Source organism: Sebastes umbrosus, chromosome 1 (assembly GCF_015220745.1).
Source record: "Sebastes umbrosus isolate fSebUmb1 chromosome 1, fSebUmb1.pri, whole genome shotgun sequence".
In the NCBI taxonomy this organism is placed as follows: Eukaryota; Metazoa; Chordata; class Actinopteri; order Perciformes; family Sebastidae; genus Sebastes; species Sebastes umbrosus.
This window is the reverse complement of record NC_051269.1, coordinates 26,145,470-26,169,333: the sequence shown is the minus strand read 5'-3', so window position 1 is coordinate 26,169,333 and position 23,864 is coordinate 26,145,470. Positions and strand designations below refer to the sequence as shown.

General features: G+C 41.4%; 1 protein-coding gene across 3 annotated transcripts in view; it reads right to left on the bottom strand.

The window, feature by feature from the left end:
* Positions 1-23,864, bottom strand: part of celsr2 (cadherin, EGF LAG seven-pass G-type receptor 2) — a 77,876-nt gene that overhangs the window by 35,281 nt on the left and 18,731 nt on the right. For all 3 annotated transcript variants that reach the window (XM_037777304.1, XM_037777313.1, XM_037777324.1), the window contains exons 2-3: positions 13,855-14,565; positions 1,747-1,969 (exon numbers count right to left, since the gene is read on the bottom strand). In XM_037777304.1, the coding sequence (XP_037633232.1) occupies positions 1,747-1,969; positions 13,855-14,565 (934 nt within the window). The remainder of the gene's footprint in view (positions 1-1,746; positions 1,970-13,854; positions 14,566-23,864) is intronic.

The following is a 23,864-nucleotide window of genomic DNA, read 5'->3' as shown; positions in this document are numbered from 1 at the left end:
ATAGTTTGGGAAAAATCCACATTCCAGCGTCTGTCAAGTTCAATAATTAACATTATATTATAATAATATTACCATGTTATATCTTGTTTGTTTAATCTGCACAAAAACACAATTGTAAAAAAATTGATTGTGTTTTGTGCTAAGCTAAACTAAGCTAAGCCAATCAGCTGCTAGCTCAAAGTTATAATAGTTTTTAATTTTCAATTAGTTTTTATTTTATTGTAGTTTTGACTGTTTGATTTCATTTTAGTTTAGTTTTAGTTAGTTTTCAAAGTGTATTTGCTAGTTTTTTCAGAAAAGGTTTAGTTTTAGTTTTTATATATTTAGTTTTTTTTTTGTTTTTGTTACTACCGGGTATAATGTCTCAGAAGTATGTAGCTATATAAATACAAAATACATGGTTGGAGAACTGTAGGAATGACTATATAGGCTAATGTTTAATCTTCGCGCTACTTTAGCATCTGCTGCACAGCGTCATCTCCTGGAAGGTCAAGACCGTTCCGTTTCTGTGGTTCAATGTCACGAGAGTTGACGGAAATTCATGCCGTCTCCTTTTTCAGTAGTGATATTTTATAGCTAAAATAAAACTGAAATTAATTTGTTCATTTTTTAATATTTTCATATTTTATTTTTATTATTTTTGTTACCCAGGCAATACCGTTTCAGTTGCGTTTTTCTTGAAGGATATAGCTTTTATTTAGTTTCAGTTTTAATTTACTATAATAAACTTGCTCCAGCTACATTATTAGCGTACAAACATAATCAGTCCTCTCATCTCACTCTCTATAAGAAAGCAAATAAATGCATTCACCCGAATGCCTTCACATATGTATTAAACACTTACATTTTAAGAGTTTCTGATGCAGTGTGTTTTGCAAAATGCACTTCTCGATTCTGTTAGTTGGGCTTTCCCTATCCGAATTTAGGGTCAAAGGACAGAGGGTGTCGTATGTCGTCGTACAACCTGTAAAGGCCTCTGAGACTAATTTGTGATTTTGGATATAATAAATAAAATTGCAAATAAAATACCTAAAAAAAGCAAAATTTTCTACGAATACAGGGACTAAAAAATAAACAAATATTGAACATTTGGAAAGAAATAACACCAAAACGACACTAAAATTTAACCTGAAGTTGACATTATAAAGGAAGTTAGCTATAGCAATATTGCAGTAACAATGATGCAAACATATTCAGTATAATGACTGCACACTCATCCAAAGAAGGCCTCTCTCTGGCTTCAGCTTGATGAGGGAGACTGAGCTGAAATAGGCCAGCCGCTGACTCACAGCTCAAAGTGACCAGTGACACTGACTGTAATAAGATCAGACTCACTCTTGGCTGCAGGATTAACATCCTCATGTTATGCAAGTCTCCTCTCCAAAAAACACAGCTCCTTCAGCTCACCTTCTGGACAACTTTTACCTCACAGTACAGTATGCACTCCTCTACTGTGCAGCGGTTTGGTATTTATAGCACAGGAGCTATCATCTGATACCAAAGTGGCTCTAGAGCAGATGGCTGTTGTTCAGTGAGCCCATTATTGCTATTAAACACCATTATGGTTACATAAATGTGAGGTGGAGGGAGCACACTTCAGTGGAGGGGAGAGCTGGAGAGCATGCAGAAGTAGGATGTGGGGGTGGAGGTGGATGAAGACTGAATCACAGATTACTGAAAGGCAATGGAACAGCGCAGGTGACCCAGGTGAGCTGCAGCTTGTTGCAGGGAGGCGGAGGTGCTTACGTGAGAGAGAGGGTGAAGTGAAAGCGCTGGCGGAGGCCCTTGAAGGTCAGGAAGGAGTGCGGGGGGAAGTTGCGTGTGGTCATCTCACAGTAGGGCTTCTCGTAGCCGCCCGGCGGACACTCACACTTGAACCCGCCGACCAGGAGGTTGACACAGGAGCCGCCGTTCTTGCAGACTCCCGGAGCACAGCGGCCCGAGCGGGACGACAGCTCGCAGCGCTCTCCTGGACACAGAGAGGTGGACGGAGATGAAGAAAGATGGAGAGAAATGAGGATTAATATTGTTTGTGACAAGCAGCATCACATCAGTCATCCCTGTGGCTTCCTCCTCAGGGACTCCACACTCTGCTGTATGCTCGCTTTCTGTCACTGCAGCAGTCCTATATGTGCCGTTATAGAGGTGCAATATTATCCACCTGAAATATACTGCTCTAGTGTTTCAGTGGATGAAAAATAAACTATGACATGTTTTTGTGTATTAAGTGTATCAGAGGAAAACTGACACACGAGTCAGAATTATGAACAGTTTTCTCTTCCACTGTCTGCAGTTTCAATGTTTCTCTCTCCTCTGTGTCACACCCAGCGTGACTCCCCCCTCCTCCCTCTGGGAATATGGTTGCAGTTCGTGCTGCATTCATATTCAGAGGACAACTTGTCTCAAAGCAGTGAGTTGGAAGTGTTTATGCATTCAGACACGGAAGCCGTCAAACACAATTATTGCAGTTTCTGCAGACTGTGGCGGCTCATGACGATTGCTTTCAGCTTTTCACACCTTACAGACTTTTGATGAGTTCATTTCCAAAAACACAATGTCGACCATAAATAAGTAGTCGTGTCCTCCCTATCAGACACTGAATTTACAGAAATGATCTTCCAAAATTGATGTTTTTCATTATAAAGACCTGTCGAACCCTTCTTAAATACCAAACAAAGGTAAATTATGGGTCACAAATAGAGCTGAACGATTATTTACATAACTGATTAATCTGACAATTACTTTCTGGATAAATCGATTTATTAATTTGCCCAAAAAATGTTAGAAAAAAGTGAGAAATGTCCAAAACCCAACGATAATCAGTTTACGGTCACATACAAGAAAGAAATGCACAATGTAGAAGCTGAACAAGAGAGAAGCAGCACTTCTGATGGATTACCAAAATAGTTTTAGATCAACTTTCTGTTGATCAGCTAATCAATTTATCAACTAATCATTTCAGCTCTAGTCACAAACTTAAAGTAGAATGGCATTCGGAGAGCGCAGACCTCCGCCAAGGTGCCTGACTTTAAAAACAGATCACATGTCACAGCTGGCGGTACTGTGAGGTGGTCGGCTTATTATTAACACGGTGTGTTTCCGTGTAACGTATCGGCGGATGCCTCTCTCATTCAGCAGCCTTGTAATGTCTGTATAACGTTACACTACGTTGTCTCTCATCCCGTCATCTACCGCTTTTTTCTTTCTCACCGCGGATGGCCAGCAGCTGCCGCACCTCGGTGTCTCGTCACACATCCTCACACGTATCTCTCTGCTCTCAGAAGGAAATAGGCGGGGTCACGCGTAATCAGTAACACTGCGCATGTGTTATACCCTGTGGTATCCTTAAAAAAATACCTGAATCCGGATCATGATCCGGATCGCCGCCAAAATCTAATGGATTGTTCGGTGTGCTACACCCCACCCCTCCAAAAAATTAATTCAAATCCATTGCAAACTTTTGGAGTAATCCTGCTAACAGACTACAGACAGACAAAACAACGACGGTGAAAACAAAACCTCCTTAAAGGCCCTTGGCTGAGGAAATTATACAGATGCATTGTCTATTTGTGATGCTAATATTAGTATGCCGACACTGACATCTGCTCATTTAACCCTTTTTCTTAGCAGAGCCAAAATACGACACCATAAATGTGATTCCTTATCATCAGACGGTCATAATCAGATTAAATCAAGTTTAGTTCCAGATAAAATGGAATCAAATTATAGTTATATTGCACGGAGCCATTGATGAGTTCAAAGACATTTCTGTGAGCCATTGATGATAATTTATTATTAAACCACAAACTATTATTCATATCGCATTGATCCATAGAGAGATTCACATTTCTGAGGTTTTCTCTTCTATGATGACTGATCATATTTGGGCTTTGCACAGTTGGTCAGTAAAAAACAAAACATTTGAAGACAATTTTCACACGATAAAAAATAGATCACATTGAGCTGAACAGCAAAATGAGACCGACTATCTGTCACACCGGGCCAACAAAGCAAACAGTGATTCATTTAAAGGGGGGAGATCAGTCCAGCAGCCAGACAAACAGACAATGAGACTGTGTCTCTATTGGGCCATCTCCCTCCTCGGCCCTCCTCGGCTCTCCTCGGCCCTACAGTCCAGCTCACATGTGCCGTTTGTCTGGATCCTCTGGATCGGGAGGCTGCAGCAGTTGCTCAGGCGAGACCGCACGCTGCCATGCGTGAGCTGGAATTTGTGTCAAAGCCACTCAGTCAGCAGTGTGGAAGACTTCCGCTGTTTACTACAGCACCACTGTAACACTGGCACACACACACACAGCCCACATCTTCATCCAACACCACTGATACACAGGCCTTTTATTTACTCTTTGACTGTCTATTAATCACTCCATTCACAGTCCGCTGAAAGCAAGTTTCTTTGTTTTATCACTGTTGGGGTCTATTCAGTCAAAGTGAAGTCAAGAGATGCTGGATGAGACGTTAAAGTTGCTGATAATGACGCTGAACATCTTTTGGTTTACAGGGATCATTTTGAACCACAGAGACAAAAGAAACTTCATTCAGACGATTAACGATTAAACCTTCAGCTGCAGTTTATTAACCTGACCCGTCTAATGGTTTGACCCATCAGAACTATCTGAGAAGCCGTGATTGGGAACAGTTTGGAAAAGGGCAGGCACAAAAATATTTAGCAGGTGAGTGGATGAACCATCTGTCAATGGCCGAAGCCAGTCGGGAGAAGAGTGAAAACATCTTTTCCATTGAGAAAAGCCTTCAGTGCTGTTCTTTGCTCTTCTTTCAATGAAGAAATACTCCAGAAATAACTGATGCTATTGCAGCTACGCTAACCTCTTTATAGACGCGTCACACACGCCACGCCCATAGGTGCCAGTAGCTCCTCACAGGATGCTGATTGGTCTGTGATCTGGCTCACCGGACACAAACGCATTACTTGAAGCCTGACAAGATAGATTATCATGTTATATGTGATCCCACATCGCGAGAATCCAGCTACTGTGCAAGGTAAGCAGCAGTTTACAGGATTTTAAATTGTTACTTGATGTTTAGAAATAATAAATAAATGCTTTACAGTTTGGTAATAACTAAATAAAAAACTAATTTTGGGTTGCCAGGTTGTGGGCTTGTTTTGTCTGCTTAGATCTTTAATTCATGAGGAAGAACTCCTCCCAACGTGAACCGTTGACCTCCCGGAGGAAAGCTGCACAGCATCAAGGCAAAATCTTTTGTTAAAGATTTACTTACATGTATAACTGCAGCATCGCTGGCTTATTGTTAAGCTGGGAAACCCTCAACCTTTGATAACTGAAGGCTTTTTAATGGGGGTTTCTTTGACTTGTGTGTTCACTACCTCGCATCACAGGTCTTTTTATTTATGCTTTATATGATTACTGATCCGTAAGACACCAATAAATTACCCATCAACCTGAAGCCCTCATTGACAACTTTATAAGTATGCCCTAATCTAAAGTGGTATATAAACTTGTAACATGTCAGAGAGCCGTGTCTCGGTGCCGTGTCTCTTCCTTAAGCAACAAAACGGAGCGTAATAGCCGCTCTACGCTGTCATGTTCTTACTGATGCTCCCTGATGACAAACAGCTACTGCTGGCCAGCCGGCTGGAAAATAAAGCCTTTCTTTTACTGTGCTGTCTGCCTCGTTATTAATTCAGCAACTTGCTGTAGGCAATAAACTACTTGTGTTTCTTTAAGCAGCCACAGTGGTCAAACATTGCATCAGCAAACAGAGCTGTATTAAACAGAGCTGCTCGGATGGTTCTGTCACAGCCAAACTGAGATGTGCTTTACTGTGGAAAATACATATTTAACAGTACATTCTGGTGCAAATGTACACAGATCTGCTCGACAAAATGCTTTTTAGTGTTCGGTTCATCCCTGTGGGACGTCTCCACACCTCACCAGCTTTACGTTGCCAGGTGAGCAGCACAGCGGGGCGGGGATGGGCTCACAGTCACAATCCCACAGAATATCCCGATCAATAATTCAAACATGTCTCCTCTGCTCTATTTACGCCCCTCTATATGTCCATCCCAGCGCCTACACTCTGTTCGCTGCCAGCATGAATCACTCAGAGATCCTGTTTTTATTTAGACAGGAGGAGACGCTTCAGCACTTTGCTCTTTAATTTCTGTTTTCCTTTAATAAATCTCATATTTCATTGAACATATACTGACATTGTATAATCTGAATATAAAAAGGCATTGACTGTAGATAAACATTTCTGCTCATAACTGTAATCGAACTGACTGGATGGATTAAAAGACATATTCAAACATTAGGTAAACACCACTTTGTAAAACGGAATTAAAAGCTATTGCGAGCATTAATTATATCACAGAATATAAATTTAGATATTAACACCTCTGCCTACACATTAGCAAAATGATTCTTGTTTTCCTAAAAACGTAAAATGAAAAAAAAAATAGGGGGATAATTCATCTGCTAAATGGGTTTGTACCATTTTATCGCTCTTCTAGTTCATGTTAAATTGATCCCAGGAGATTTTCACACACAGAGAGAGAATAAACTAAATGGACAAATGAGACAAATAAGCCTGATAAGTGAACAACATCCTGAAATTCAGGACATTGCTGCAGATATTCACACTAAAAACACACCAGTTCTTATTTATCTAAGATGAATAAACAATCAAAAGCAGTGTTTGATATTAAATAATTAAACCTGACAAGAGAATAATCAACAGAGGTAGTGTGACTGTGCACCACCCATGTGTGCATACTGTGTTTCCTCACAGACCTTAAACAGGTGTGTCTGAGCTGCTAGGTAACAGATGAGCATCACCGAGTGGGTCGATCCCTCCAGACACGCCAAGACAACGAGCTCAGAGAAGATGAGATCCATTTTCACTACAGCAGAGTTTGTTCAAACAGATCATTCCTGTCAGAGTGAGGATATACTCAACGAGCAACCACTCAGGATTATGAAGGTGAGGTGATCAATAACGGAATAGATACATGACCTCAGGCTACATCTGTGATCAAATCTTCTCGACACATCGCAGGTCACCTACAGCCTGAGGACCGAACACACTCAAACACTTCTCACTCAGCGGCACATCAGTAAAGACCCAGAATAATTACCCTGCACCAAAATAGCGGATACACCTTTTTTGATAGTTCAGGCTCCAGGGTGTGACCGTTTTTCTGTTGCACATGCGATCAAAAATCTGTCAAGTGCGACTGAACATTTCCTTTGGTCGTAAAACATACCCGTAATTCAAAATGAAGAGAACTATTGAACTATTTCTTCTCTGATCTGCTCTGAACACACTCCTCATCCACACACACATCACATAATGCTACTCTTATACCAAAGACGTAATATGTAAACGTGTGGATTGCATTACAGCTTGGCATTGCGTGGTATTTTACACTTTGTTTTCTTCATCTACTCTTGTTCACAATGTGGGACAGGGGCGTAAAGTGGCCATGGACCCCCCCTTGCTTCCGGCTCCCTTCTGACCCAACATCTTTGGCGGAGATGACCTCATCTGAGTCAAAAAAATATTTATCTCCACCTTTAATTCCTGTTGAAGGAATCATTTACATAATGTGATAAGAAATTACCAGTGTCTATGAGAAATGACAAAAAAAGTAATGCACAAAATGTATTATCACGGCAGCAAAAAGTGCGGTAAAATTTTTTGGGTTCACCTAAATTATGTGCTGGTGCACCAAAATGAAAAAGTTAGGCACACCAGTGCAACCAATGCAAAATGTCAGTCTGGAGCCTTGCATTAACATATTTAGTTTTTTATTGTCATTTCTTTCTTCTATTTATGATTCTTGACTTTTGCAGGAGGCCTGCTTGTTTATTCTTTTTCTTTTCTTCTCTTCCTTTATTTATTATTATTTACCAAACACCAACTTACTTGGCAATAAACCTGATTGTGATTGATTGAAATATGTTTCTTCGAACACTTTGTGTTATAAGAAAATAATCAAAATTATTACCGCAGCAGTTATGAAGCACAGCAGCTTGTGATCTTTGTGGCATGTCATCCCCCATCTTTCTTTCTCCTTGTTTAAGGTCATCTCTCTACTATCTACTATCAAGGGCATTAAATTCTCAAAGAAAAAATACTTAAGAAAGAAAACATTTCAAACTGCGAGATCTCTGAGAGACCGTACAAAACAACAGCGATTAGGGCTGTTTGTCCTCGACCAAAGAAATTCTTAGTTGACTATTCGATGGTTGATTTAATGAGTTTCTCCACAAAGAATCACACAAAAGCATCACTTTAAATCTTGTGTTTACCAGAGATGTGCTTATAGGTTTCTTGGAAATACGTCATTCAGCATGAAAAAGCATAGAAAACTACTAATCAACTAAAGAAATCTTAGCTGACTAAGACCAAAACGACCGATTAGCCGCCCTAATAGCGATACATCGTCTGATCGTCTGATCGTGTCGGACCAACACTGACCGTATAAAGCGGATCGCACCAGATGTAATCAATCAAGTGTCATTATAAAATTGAATTTATGCCATCATTGTCACTGCTGTCACTTACATAAAAATGATCCCAATGAGTTCCACACATATTTGAGAAAAAGGTTTGTGAATCTGTATTGGCCGATACGGTATGTGTCTAACAATGTTTTCTATTCATGCCATCTCTCAGAGGTAAATTAGAGCGGCGTTCAGTGTTTGGCATGTGTTCATTTCAAACAATGGTGTGAGGTGATGTGAAAAAACGGGAGTGTGAACATTCACCAGCTTTTTGCTCCAAAAGCGTGTCTGCACATGAAAACACCACAAATGGATTCTCGATTATTCAATGAATTACCAGCGAGAGAAAAAAAGGGACTCTCCTCATGGGTCGGCAGTTTGCTCATGAATGATCATCATAAACACATGCAGGATGGTACAATTCACTCATTTATATACAGATGGGAAAAAAAGGTGAATTGCTCGCATTGCGTGCTTTAAGAGAAACACGAGAAGTAAAGGAGGATAACATCTACAGGATGACTCAGCCGAGAGAAATCATTCACTCTGTCCTTTTCAAGAACAGCAAAGATGATGGCTGCTATATTTTTTCATTTTTTTCCCTGCTACCATCTGGCAACGCCTACGGTCCAACAGTTACACACACACACACACACGTCCATGCACCATTAACACATAAACATTCCACAGATTGTCCATCCAACTTTCTTACACACATAATCACAGCTTTTTCAGCACTTAGCTACCCAACCGAATCACACAGAGTGAGCAATTTAGCACACACACTCCCAGGCCCCACCGCGGTGTGAGGACTGGTGAACTCAACGCTCACTGAAGCAGAACAGTGGGAGTTGTAGATCACAGAGGAAAATACATCAAATAAAAACTTGAAGCCTGAACGACCTTGTTTGATCAGACAGTCTGACGGCGTGATTCAAACGTCTTAAATCATCAGCTACATACGTAACCACATTCACTCTCACATCACTCCACAAGTCCTGCATACTGGATCTAACAGCACCTGGGTCTGAACCTCCTACTGATGGAGATTAGTGTATTTGACTGTGGACACTGCTACAGAATGAAAATTCGCCCACTTCACCCACTCACACATTCCCTCTCTGTCTCTGTCGATTCACGTTAAAAGCACCTACAGTTCAGCTCCAACACCCACCGCTGTGCATAAGAATATGTAAGTGCCACTCAACCTGGACTCTGAGTGACTGAGCCCACACATTGAAATGCATGACACTATTTCAGGCGTCATAAACAGCGGAATAAATAGGCGGAAAAACCTTTTAATATTTGACGAGGTATAATGAAAGCAATGCCATTACGGAGAGCACAAAGGCACAGCGTCAATATCTGCACTTTCTGCTTTCCAGTTAGGATATTTATTTTAACAGGATACCTTTCTTTTGACAGCAAAATGCGATTTGTAGTCTTAGTTAAGGTAATAACTTCTCAGCTCAATGTGAAAATCAGATTTTGTTGCCTTTCACCAGCTCCAACTTCTGCTATTAGATAAGATGAAGTCACAGAGTTCACAGCAGCTGAACATGATTCTGCCCCAAAATTATTCAATTATCATGTCAAACAGACATAATTCGTAGCACTTTTCAATAATCTGCAATGGAAGAGGTATTCAGATATTTTACTTGAGTAAAAGTAACAATACAACAGTGTAGAAATTAGTGCCGTCTTCCACCAAAGAAATTCTTAGTCGACTAACATTCTCACTATATGATTTTGTTGACTAATCGATTAGTTGATTTAATCGACAGATCAGTAAAAGCACCACATTAAATCTTGTGTTTACCAGAGATGTGCTCATAAGTTTATTGGAAATGAGTCATTCAGCATGAAAGAAAGCATAAAAAATGACTAATTGACTAAAGACATCTTAGTCGACTATGACCAAAATGACCCTTTAGTTGACTAATCGACATCACTAGTAGAAATACTCTGTTACAATCAAGAGTCCTGCATTCAAAATCTGACTTGAGTAGGACAAAAGCATCAACAGCAAAACAAGATTTAAAGTAGAAAAAGTGCCCGTTATGCAGAATCCCCTATTTCAGAATACTTTACATTATAGCATTGGATTATTATCATGCAATAAAATGCATAAGCATCACTTAATTAATACAACTTTAGAATTTATTTGTTGATTATATCTTTTATTAATAATATGTGTAATAATTGCCTTAATAATTAATCTGAATCTGTAAAGTAAATAGTTACTAAAGCTGTCAAATAGTGGAGTAAAAAGTAAAATTTTTCCATTTGAATTAGTGGAGTAGAAGTCTAAAGTACCATACAATTAAGTAAAGTACAATTACCTAAAAATTGTACTGAAGTACAGTGCTTGAGTAAATGTCCTTTACGTTACATTACACCAGGGATCCTTACTACCATTTATACTCGTAGATACCATTGGAACTATTTGTATTCTGAAACTTTTCAACCTAAATACTTCAGACATGTTTCATATTTATAAACAGAAACATATTTTAATTTGAATCATGTTAATACCACTTATATACTTTACATTTAGCATTTATAGCCTACATGTCAAGTAATCGATGTTAAAAGCTTTCATATAATGAACAGTAGCAAGATTAGCAGAGTCCTAATAAATCCAGACATTTAAACTTACCAACTGACTTTCAGTTCTTCAACTTCAAATAATGAACTTATTGCTGCGTGTCACATATCAGAGTTTCTATTGGCTCAAAGCTGACGTGGGTGGGAGTAATGGACATGATATGCTTGTTTTATTGGCGCAAATGGTCCCCATCTGTAGATATGCACTTTCTAATGATACAGCACAATTTTATAATTTATAGCTAATTATTTTGTGGACCCCCTGACAGGCTGCCACAAACCCCACTTTAAGAATCACTGCTTTACATCACTGCATGAAATAAACCAACTAGCAGGGTGCTTCAAAGACCAGATGAAACTCTAAATCACATTAAAAAGTCAGGGTTTGACCCACTTAACCTCTCAACAAAAAGATGGGGCAACTACACAAATATTCATACTGTATACATTATCATATTTTAATTTGCTTCCTCTTTAAACTCTTTTTCAACTTCTCCCTTTAACCATAAAACGTGCGCGCAGACAGTCTTTAACCCTTTGAGGATGTGAATAATATTTGGAGCAGAGACTGAATAACAAGTCCTGCAACCGGTTCGCAATTCTGCTGCCAACAGTGATAAATTAATTCTTCATTATCGCTGCAAATGGAAGCTTCTGTTCTCTCCGTCCCGACACAATGTGTGCTTTGTGATATATTTTTTATCTCAGGTATTTTTTTACCACGGGGCATTTTACAGCCAAGGGACTCTCTCCATCTGTAGCCATTTATAATTAATACTTTTCCTACTTTATACCACTCAGCGATACTCCTCTGGACACAGAAAACGCTGTTGTTTTTCTTCACAAAGTAAAGATATCTCTGAAAATCCCCAGCCACCAAATAGACATCAGCGAGGAAACAGAGGTTTGTTATATCACCAGTCCTCCTGTTCTTTGAAACGCGATCCACTCCTACAGCTCAGGATGAAGTTGTGAGTGTAGGTGTGAATAACTACATCGGTATTACAGGTTATTCAATGGCAGCATAAATAGAAAGGGATTTTGACCACAAATGCAGCAAAATTAATCGTCACAAGGATTTTTCATCATTCAGAATACAAGATTTACATTTTTTTTTTTGCCACAAAAGCCACTTCAACTTGATCTGGTAAATAAACCAGATAAAGAACAAACAGACTGAACTTATGTGGCGTTCAGCTCCAATTAAGTCAATCTCCTTCTAAAATTTACAGAAATGCACAGCAGCTGTTTACTTCCGCTGTGGCTGACTGCAACAGGAATAACCAGATCAATAAGTCATCACTCAGCCTTTGTCAGCAGAGCTACGGTCATCAGTGTACAGGACAGTCTGCGTCTATAAAGGGCCAGGCTCAATAAAGAGCTGGAGACGGGAGTGAATGGGACAGATGCAGACATTAAAGCTCCCATGGGATCTTTGTGAAGGGGAAGAAATTAACATTTTGAAGGCTACATGCGGACACAGCTTGGCAGAAAATGTGCCCTTTCACCTTCTAGTGTCAGGACGTTTGAAGACAGGAGAATTATTCAGTGGGAATTCACGTGGGACAGACAACTAAACTCCCTGCCCCGAATAGTGATCGTCCAATCATATCGTATTAAGCCTCGGTCATGATCTACTGGAGTGTGGAACGAAACTGGAGCATGCACAGTCGGCGCGCTTGCTATGCGTACAGTCACAAATTTTGGGCTGCAGGCTGACGTCCACATAGGGTTCACGCGGACCCTCGCAGACATGGGTGGATGACAACATTTATGTCAAGAAGACCCTCGCAGACACGCAAATGCGGAAAGTATGATTCGGCCTTAGAAACTGTGGGCTAACCAGGCACAGCAAGCTCTGAAACAGGGTGCATGAGGCCAAAACACAAAACACAACAGCAAAAAATACAAGGATTGGATTAAAGGTCTTTTCAAACAGGGAGCGATTGATGCGCCTCGTCATCCATTTTCAATGGGAAGTGAACGGGCAGGTGGGGAGGCGCTGGCGATCTGACAGGCGGAGCAACAAGCAGACACTATCCCGTGAAACTGTCGCTGTCGTGCTCGTCTCGCGCGCACGCACGCCCTCTGCCTGAGTTGAATAGGCTTTAACTTTTTTTCTATGCATCACGACGCGCAGTGCAAATCAGTGGACGAGAGACTGACCCCTTGCCGTTTTCTGAATTCCCTGAAATATATATTATGTTTTTGGGACATAATCAGAAGGGCTTTCGCATGGTACAGTATCAGCGCAAGACTGGATGTATCAGGTAACCTATAGTTTTAAAGGAAATGCTAATTTAGCTGCCATTAGCTATCAACAATAACAGTCTGTGGTTGGAGGACAAAGATGAGGATTGCCACATGTGTCGTGTAACGTTAGCACTTCTGGCCTCCTCTTTATTGCATTTGGGGGAGTTTATGCAACCCCCAACAAACGTTGTCATTTCAGCCGACAAATTCAACATTTTCCCGCTAGAAATGAGAAGCGTGCTTTTGTCTACCTCTGTGTGAAATCAGAGACCTTTTTTTCATTTCAAAAATTCAAAAGAATTGAGTGGTAAATCAGTGTTATTATTGTAAACTGCTTTATGTGCCGTGTGAGAGTGGAAAGCTTGACAGTCGTAGCAACAGTAAGTGAGGAAGGACAAGTGGTTAATGAAGTCAAGAGATGAGACCGACTGTATAAAAACCAACACTGCTTCATCAGTAATTAATTGATGTTAATGAGGGCTCTCACCTGTGTAGTCCTCCAAGCACTCGCAGGTGTAGCCTCCCTCTCGGCTGCGACACACACCGTGAGCTCCGCAGGGTTTCGAGTAGCAGAGGTCGATCTCCGTCTCGCAGTAGTCTCCTGTGAAGCCGGTGGGACAGCGGCAGCGCAGCCCGGCGATGGGGTGGATGGGTCTGAACAGGATGGTATCTGATGCAACGAACGGCGCCAGACTGTCAAACTTCAGAACGGACACACACTTCATGTAGTTCTCACACGGCTCACGAAGGCAGATGTTGTCATCAAAGGGGAGAACTTCCTGAGAGGAGATCTTAGCGAGGAGGCTGCGGTTCAAGTACAGCCTCTCCTGGAGTTCCTCCGAGCCGAAAAACTCTCCTCCACCTCCACTTTCGAGCCCTCTCCCAGGCCTGTCCCCTCCGTGGCCGAGTCCTCCGGGCCGCTGGGGTCCCTCCCCCAACACTGGCACTGCCACAGACAGGCTGACGTTGAGGATGCGAGCGCTGACGTCCGTGTCGTCTTGGATGTTAAAGATCACGACGTCTTCGGGTGCGGCAGACAGGACGCGGGCCACACCGTCTAGGAACTGGGCGAGCAGCAGGGACAGGAAGTGCTCCTGGGAGGTGTTGGCCAGCCTTAGCGTGATACTGTTGGACAGCATTTCATCCGTGATGATGGTGACTTGGAGAAGACACTGGGCCGACACTGAGTGGACACCATCTGAAAAAGACCGGAGGAAAAGATTGATTAACGTCAGACTAATGGACCTTTTCTTTTGTATTTTAGAGCCGTTCTTAACTAGCGGCCCAAAATAAGTCTTTTATATAAAAGTAGTGAGGACGATGGTGAACCATTGATGATTAGGTTGGATGAAGATGATGGATGTACTCCAGGTTTTATGTTATGTTGTCACTTGATGTACATTGTTTTATGTGATGGTGGGTTTGGCCATTTGTCTTTACTTATTTTAACCATTTGTTTCATTATGTTTTATGTATCTTGTGCTAAATCTGGTCGTGTCTGGAAGGTAACCCTTAAGTTGCGAAACTCTCACTAGAGGGTTAAGGTTAGGCATCATTGACCTCGAATGGCGAGGGTTCAGATAAGTCGTCGGGTCAAATTCTGAAAACGAACAACAACGATAAATTCAGGGCTCAAGACTAACAGCATCCCGTCATCCCAGGGATGACAGAAAATGGGTTTGGGACGCAGTAAACTCACTATTGATGCATCCAGAGATGCACCCAATTTTTTTCCTGATAACACTACATTGTGAACAACAAATCGGTGTTGAAATGGGCAGGAGGAGAGTGAGTTAACGTTAGCTGTTAGCAGCCAGTAAGCAGCACAGTCCTGCAAAAAGCTAACATCTAACGTTAACGGGAGGTGCCACTGATTCAAATTATAATGTGTTCAGGCTCTATTCGGTATTGGGCGAAGGGAAATTCTAACGTTATCATGATGTGTCTGTCAATTAAATCAACTAATCGATTAGTTGACAAAATCACATGAGTGTTAGTCGACTAAGAATTTCTTTGGTCGAGGACTCCCCTAGTTTAACGGCGATGTTTTCACAGCAATATAAAATAGATAATAGAGACGGGAATTATGACCGGTTTAACATCCTAACAAAAAACAATTATGCAAATGTTAATAAAGGAGTGTTTGCTGAAGTACATGGGATTTATTGTTTTACTTTTGTTTTTTACTGTGGTATTGAATTGGTATCGACTACTAAATTTCTCCCTATTGGTGACAATAAGAAAAATACAGATTATCACCAAACCTATCGTTTAAATGACAGGATGTTTTCATTTGATATTGTATTAAAAGATGAGTTGATAATTTTGAATTCGACAAAAAAAACGAAGACACCAGCGATTACAGCATCAACACATGGAGCGGCTGCTACTACAGTAGATGCAGGATCGATGCAGGAACAGGCATGATGGAGGATTTATGCAACAGCTGCTCCTGTATCACTGGCTTCAGGTATCTGCAGTAGACCCGCATGTAAATGCAGCTGGTAATGAAGGACTTAACAGCAAAAATGCCAAAAACACAACACTTTTTTTTACTCATATTCTTGGCTCAGACTAGTGTTTTTTTTGTTTTTTTCTCATGTGCCAGAACAGATAACAGACGTATGCCAAGACTAAGTGTATGTTTTCTTTCAATACGTTCCAAGTTTCTAATCAGCAATTTCACGCCTGTATTCACAACTCCCTCCTTCTTTGCTTTGTCCGGAAGCAGAGACGCTACTTCATTATACATGCCGTACTGAAAGCCTCAAGTCTCAAATTCAGTGGTTACAGCATTTCTCAGCTCAGCAAATCTCGTCTTTTATCTTGTTGTTTGGATCCTGCTAATGTTTTATCTTCTATACATTCAATCCTTTGGTTTTGACTGAAGACATGTAGTGTTTTGTCTGCCATTATACAGTAGCTCCTGACTGTACGACACATTAATTCCTGTGTTACGCCTTTATCAATGAAGTCAGACTCGTAATGTAGATGTTGCTGTTAGTGAATAAAACGTAAATTATTCTGTTTCATTATGTTGCCTTTCATGGTAAACATACTTAAGCCGACCTCATTTACATCGACTTTGTTGAGCTTATTTTCTTGCTTGTTTTTTTTGTTTTTTGATGTAACCACATTTACAATAAAAAGAAAACAGCAGCAGTCAGAGCCCTGCTCACTGAGGAGTAAAATTATAATGAAAACAGGCTCCATCCTGAACCGTCCAATCACAAAGAACACAAAGGGAAGTTCTGTGTGTTGCTAACAAGCACAAAACGTATGGATCCGAGTCAGTTACAGCTTCAAGGTTTATCTCAATCCAGCAGACAGAGAAAGTCTGCAGCAAATGTAAAACTCAACCTGGATCATTGAGTCATAGATATAAAAACTATACAATGAGCTCTCTGCCCGGTGCAAAGAAGTCAAAGTCGTCCCGTAGTCGTATTAGGGATGTCACAATACCAGAAATGTAATAGTCAATACCAATACAAGTGAAACTCCATGATTCTCGATACCAATTCTCTAAAAAACAAACAAAAGTAAAATAATAAATCCCATGTACTTCAACATACAGTACATTGCAGGTCATAATTCCTTCTCTATTATCTATTTTATATTGCTGTGAAAACATCTCCTTCAAACGACATCAAACTTTCACGCCAAAAACTACATTTTACAAGATTACACTTGAACACATCATGATAATGTTATAATTTACCTTTGCCCAATATTTTTACTGAAAGAGCCTGAACACATCATAATACAAATCAATGGTACCTCCTGTGTTGAGCTCTGAGGACAAGAACTAGTTAACGTTAGCTGTTACCAGCTGGTAAGCAGCACAGTCCGGCACGGAGCTGACAGCTAACATTTACTAACTCTCATCCTGCCGATCTCGACCAGGATTTGTTGTTCACAACGTAGCATTATCTGTATCATGACCTGCATCCCAAGCACATTTTCTATCATCCCTGGGTTGTCCTCTGACATTGCCTGATCCTAATATAGCCCAATGCAGGACATTTAAAACAAATCTTTAAAAAAGGCACATGAAGTTGCATACAAACATTATTATCTCTCTTTTGCTTATCATACCTGCAAACAATAAAAAAAAAACCTTAAATAAAAATTGTCCTTCTTGGCCTTTTTGGTGGCGCTATTACATACTACGAAAAAAAAAAAAAATGGGAAGAAAAGTGTATAAATGTAATTACAAGTAGAGAAGAGACAGAGATAAGTCAATGACCGGACTCAGTAATATTAGTTACACAGAAATATCGAGATACATTTTGTTAACATTAGCATCTATACGCTCCTGGTCATACCAGACCAAGTAAGGTGGAGAAACTGTGTGTTTTATTGCTTATGAATTTAACAGTTGTAAGTGGAGGATTATGTTGTTTCATCTCTCAAAAGTTGCACAGTCTCACTTAAAGGTCACAGAGAGACCACTATCATTTTGTCTATCTCACCGCTGGCCTGCAGTTTTCTGTAGCCTCAAGAGCAAACACAAAACAGGCTTAATCAAATCAAAAGTGTCACGAAAACAAGCCTCTCCCTCCAAAATAATCAATGGGACGCTTTGTTTGGGGCGTCTGGACGCCGGCCAGAGAGCAGAACCTGCAAGCAGGACTCACAAACAAACAGCACTGCCCAAAGTTACCAGATCCCTGATTTGGCACTGGGCGAGTTTAAACACAGCGTGCCAGGGGGAGCGGGGAGGTGGGGAGGAAAAGGAAGAGAGGGAGGGGGGGGGTCATAGAGGAAAAGAGACAGAAGCATGTTTGACACGGCTTTAATCCTTCTGCTTTCAGTCAAGCGCTTCCAGCACAGTAATAATAAAGGGCCTTAGAAGAGGAAGTGGGGAAAAATCAAAGTACAGAGACGAGCAGGGTCGCTCCTCTAATTCACACTTTACTGTAAACACACACACACACACACACACACAGACACACACCTGTGTACACAAGAAAACATTTGCATATAAGAGGGGAGAGCAGTTCATAGTTTGGGCTCTATATTTTCAAAGAGAGGAGAAATTTACACCTCGAGACGCAATGATGCTGAGACATTGAAGGTGTTTTAATTATCAGTTAATCTGCTGATTATTCTGATGATCGTTTGATTAATCCTTTAAACCAGTGGTTCCCAACCTGGGGGTCAAAAACCCTCCAAGGGGTCACGAGGTGGTTAACAGGATAAGAAAGTGATAACGCTGTTCGGACTTTTCTCTAATCTCTGGTTTTATTGATGAAATGTTGGGTAGTTTTACGTTTCAGGGCCCTAAAAATGGTCCAATTAAAACAATTTGAGTAAATCACTCGTTGCCCATCACAGTTTCCCAGAGCCCAAGGAGATGTCTTCAAATAGCTTGTCTAAGACTCAAAGATATTGAATTGACAGTCATTTTTAAAGATGACAAGTGGAGGCTGGAAGCAGTAAATGTTTGGTATTACCGCCTCGCGCTTGTATGTCTCCGCCAACCAGTCAAGTTGCAGTTTACGTACATCCATGTCTGTCCAAAATGTCATCCCTTCATCATTTTATCCTGTTAGACATTTCTGTGAAATTGTCATAATTAGCACATCATTTCTTGAGTTATGGCCAAAAACATGTTTTTTGTGAGGTCACAGTGACTTTGACCTTTGAACACCAAAATCTAATCAGATCATCCTCGAGTACATTCGGACTTTTGTGCCAAATTTGAAGAAATTTCCTTAAGGCGTCCCTGAGAAATCACGTCCACGAGGATGGTACAGACGTATGCACGCACGGACGGACGAACAATCCGAAAACATAATGCCTTCGGCCACGGCTGTTACCGACGCAGAGGCATAAGAATCCTAGAGTGTTCATCACGTATGAAACAAACCCACATACAAAAGGCTCATTGAAATCAAGGTGAGCTCTACATGCAGTTACAATCTGTCTGTGAAAACCTGACAGTTTTATTTATCATGTTTCCAGGTTTTAGACAGAGGAGTGTTTCAACTGCCGAGCCTCATGGGAGACAAATATAATACTGACTGCTGTACAGTAACGCAGTGGTGTTATTACACTTTCACAACATTAAACTGACTGTAGACACTGAAATCCTCTCTAACCTGAAGAAACAAGCCAACAACAATCTCCTCTCCCTCTGCCAGTCCTCTCTTCAACCATTCAGCTCATATTATAACTGATACTGTGCAGCAACAGTAGCCAGCTCTCAGTGAACAGAGGCTCTTAAAGGTTAGGCCACGTATAAGGACAGACATCGCCTTAATTATGTCCTCTGCCAATTCGCATTCTTGGTCGGGAGCTCGGGCAGAGCTCCAGACGTAGGCGCAGCGCTGGGAAACTGAGCGCGAGGAGAATCTCCTCTGAAAGGAACCAGACCATCCTTCAAAGAGGTCATTCTCCACGGAAGGATCCTCCGCTCAGGAACGGAGGGTAAGCGGAGCGTTTTGGGCCAAAAAGAAGGAAGAAGGGGGGGATGCTTAGTTGGTGACGAGACAAGGTGCCAGCTCTGAAGTGTGACACTACTCTCAGCCCAGAGCTTGACCCCCTCTGGGCCTCTGGGTGCCAGGAATGCTCTCAGCTAGGAAGTGGCGCCAGGGAAAAGATTAAACACACACTGTGGCTGCAGGACTGCCAAGACTGTGTACGCCATTGTGTGTGTGTTTGTGTGTGTGTTTGTGTGTGAGTGGGTGGTGGTGATCTATACGTCAATACAGGAGAGTGTACATTGAAGCAGCACAGGTTTAGTCATCACTGGAGTAGGACTGCAACGATTATTTTCATTGTCGATTAATTGATTAGTTGTTTGGTCTATAAAATGTCAGAAAAGGGTGAAAAATGACGATCAGTGTCCTCAAATGTCTTGTTTCGTCCACAACTCAAAGATATTCAGTTTACTGTCATAGAGGAGTAAAGACCCCAGGAAATATTCACATTTAAGAAGCTGGAATCAGAGAATTTTAACTTTTCTTTCTTAAAAAATTACTCAAACCGATAAATCGATCATCAAGTAGTTGGCGATTAATTTAATAGTTGACAATTAATCGTTGCAGCTCTACATTGAAGTTGAAAAAAACAGGCTTCAAGATATTAAAATTTAAAAAAGCAAAGTCCGTAATAAAGACGCGATCACTGTTTTGTGCTTACAAATCAAACATTTTCATCGAAATTTGATCAAAAATGTCTCATCAAATACAGAAAAACAAAGCTGTACTCAAGGCTGTGGGTCGACTGTTGTTTTTTTTACCTTTTTAAACAATCTTGTAGCATGTAAACAGAATACTCTGGGGGTATTGCTCATGTTCCTAATATTAAATCAGACAGACGCAGAGCCAAGAAATCCTCCAAGACATCTCTGGTAACAAAATTGAGGCATGTAAACAAGCGGAGTCATTATGCTTTACAGAGAAGAGTCTCTCAGAGACGCACAGAGACAGAGATGTTTGACTGTAGGTTGAGGAGGCCTCCACACAGAGAACATAAATTATCAGCCGGGGGGAAGAGGAGGGGAGCTGTTCAGCTTTTTATCTTTGAAATATTAATGAAACTCAGTTCCAACAGTCAAGAGAATTATGAATGACAAATACTCCACTGACACAATGTTAAACAACCACAGAGATCCTCCAGGACGGAGTTCACCCTATAAAGACACTGTTAAACCAGGATATATTGATATTGATTGTTTAAAGCCTACGAGGGATATTTGGACGCGTTCACAAGCCATAGTCTGTTTGGCTAGTCCGAATCAGAGTGAAATTGATACTTTTGGTTCATTTTCTATTAAGTCTGGTTCAGTTTCACAGTGCTTAAATTAAAGCGGAGCAAATGAAAAATAAATTTGCTGAGGGGAGGGCCATGTACGAAAGAGCTAATTCGTCTTTTTCGTCTTGAGAGCCGCCACTTCTATGCAGGGAATCACAGACTCTGATATATTGCTGTTGAAGTTTTTTCAATTTGACTCGGCACTGATCTACTGTGCACACAATTCCTTCTCCTCCAGTTTATCTTGAATAACTTTATAAACGTCACTATCAGTCCTCTGCCACACTAAGCCGACGATCGGCCGTTGGACAGTTTGGTGCCGTTGGTGAGCGTATGTCGGCCTAGCTTTTGCATCGTCGGTTCTAGTCTGCCCGTGTTGGAGGCTTTTCGGCCGATTCAGCATGTTAAATCGCCAGCACAGCCCGTCGGTGAGAGAAATCACTCTGATTGGCTGTTTCAGCTTCAACGAATCAGTACACGAGAAGAGAAACAGAAGTGACGAAAGCAAGCAAACGAGTAAAGTCACACTTTCTCACTTTTCATCTTCATCTCATCTGATCATTCCAATACACGGATATTATCACAACGACGTGGCCATCTGGAATGAAGCTAAGTGGTGAGTGAGAGTGGTGTGAAAATGGTCGGCAAACACCTCTTTGTTTCATGTATGTATCATAACAGTGGCTGATATATACGCCGTTCTCGGTCTTCCGGTTTCCCTTTCTGAATGACGAATACAGACTACCGCTGCCTTCTGGTAGAGCGAGTTATTTCATCTCACCCAGGTGCAGAACGTACGTGCCAACTGGCCGTCGGCTGTAGTCTTGGCGGTGTGTTCAAGTGCAACTTGTCAGCCAAAATAAAGGCAAAATGGTCAGCCTTCATCGCCGCTAGCTCTTTGATGTCGGCTTGGTGTGTCTGGGCATTTAACCTGTCATTTACCTGTGTCCATCTCAACTAATCCCACACAGCCTGCACTTTGGTTCGCTTGGAAACGATCCTCTCGCAAGCTGTCTTGGCTGTTTTGGTCCGCACCGGGGTACCTACTAAGTTAACAACTGCTCAAACGAACCACACCAGGGGTTGAACTGCACCAGAGTTCGATTAAAACAGACTAAATGTCGGCTTGTGAAAGCGCCCTTAGTGGCTGGAATAATAAACCGCTGAGAGAGACAGAGAAAGAGAGAACAAATCAGGGAGACTGGCCTAATTAGACCACAAAGTTACCATCAAATCTCCCAGCTGAATCCCAGAAAACGTCAACAAAGTCATGGTGGATAAAGATCAGACGGACTGTGTGACCAAATTACTGAGGACAGAGACATCACCCACAACAGCATGACAGAAACCCCGAGCCTCTCTCTCACAGCTTTGCCTTTGACAGTTTACCAGTTATTTATGCTCTTCTCTCTCGCTTTTTGTCTGTGTATAGAGGAGAAAATGAAAAACATGAAAGAGATAGAGGGGACAGCAAGCTACATATACTGTAAGTCTGAGCTGAAAGACGGTGTGGACACATAAACTGTGTCCCAATCCAGGAGCCAGCAGCTAAAGGACACAGCGAATGAAGGCGTCACCTTCAAGAGGACTGAAGGTTAGTGGGCTGAACCTCATCGAAAGATAAGTCTGCAGAGAATTTAATAGAGCATCAGTGCAGGTTTCTGCTGCCAGCTGACAGAGAGACAAACTAATGGAGCATTAAAGTCGTCTTCATCAACTAAAACCAACTAAAACCAGGAAGCTGCATTCAAATTATGGAGAAAGTGGTTGGAAAACAGCAGAAAATTAAATCCATGACACCCAGTTTACGAGTTGTGACGTAAACAAGCAATGCACCAGGCTAATGATGAATATACATAACACATATAACTTACAATCCTCCATACAGTGCATGCCTTGCTCAGAGGTACTTCAGCTGCTCACAAACACAAGACCTCAAACCCCAGCTGCTCCGCTTGCTAATTCGCAGGTTAAACACTGAGCCAATGAAAACACCTTCCAGTTATTGTGGGGAGGGGAAACACATTACAGACACTATAAAAATACCATTTATCATCATGACAGTGGAGAGACGATAAATAATCGCACTCAAGCAGCTCTCTCAAGCAGCCATTCATCAAATGTCTAACGGTTCCACGTAAAAGAACGCCACAATCAAACAAAACCCCGTTAATTCTGTGATCCGGAGCGGCCGCTACTCCCTCAGAGGCCGCTGTGTGTTTCTCTGCACAAGTGTGTCATGATGAGGGGGAACCTCCGGGTAAGAAGGTAATGAGGTTGAGCAGAGCCTGTCTTAGTCGTTCAGCGTCAGTACACTACAGTATGTGCAGCACGCACCGAGTACTCACTACATCAAAGAACGCAAAGCCGGGGTCCCATTTCCAAGATCAATAGGGAGATCATAAATTAAAAATCACTTTGGAGGGAAAAGGCCTGTGGATGTCTTTGCAGTTCACAGCCTTTACAGTGCCAACCAGCGAGGCGCTCTGCAAACTTAACACGCTTTTAATGAGTTTATGATTCAGAAATGAGCATGCAGAGTGTTGCTTTCTGTTTGGTTGTTTGTTTCAGGACGGATCAGAGAGAGAGATCTGGGCTCCTATTTATCAAACTGCTGAGAATTACACTTACAAAAAGCTCTAAAGAGACGACTTGGAGTAAAGAAAAATGAGTCGCTGAAAGCGAAGACTCATTTATCAAGCGACGTACTCAGCCAAGTGTAAGGGTAACCTTCAA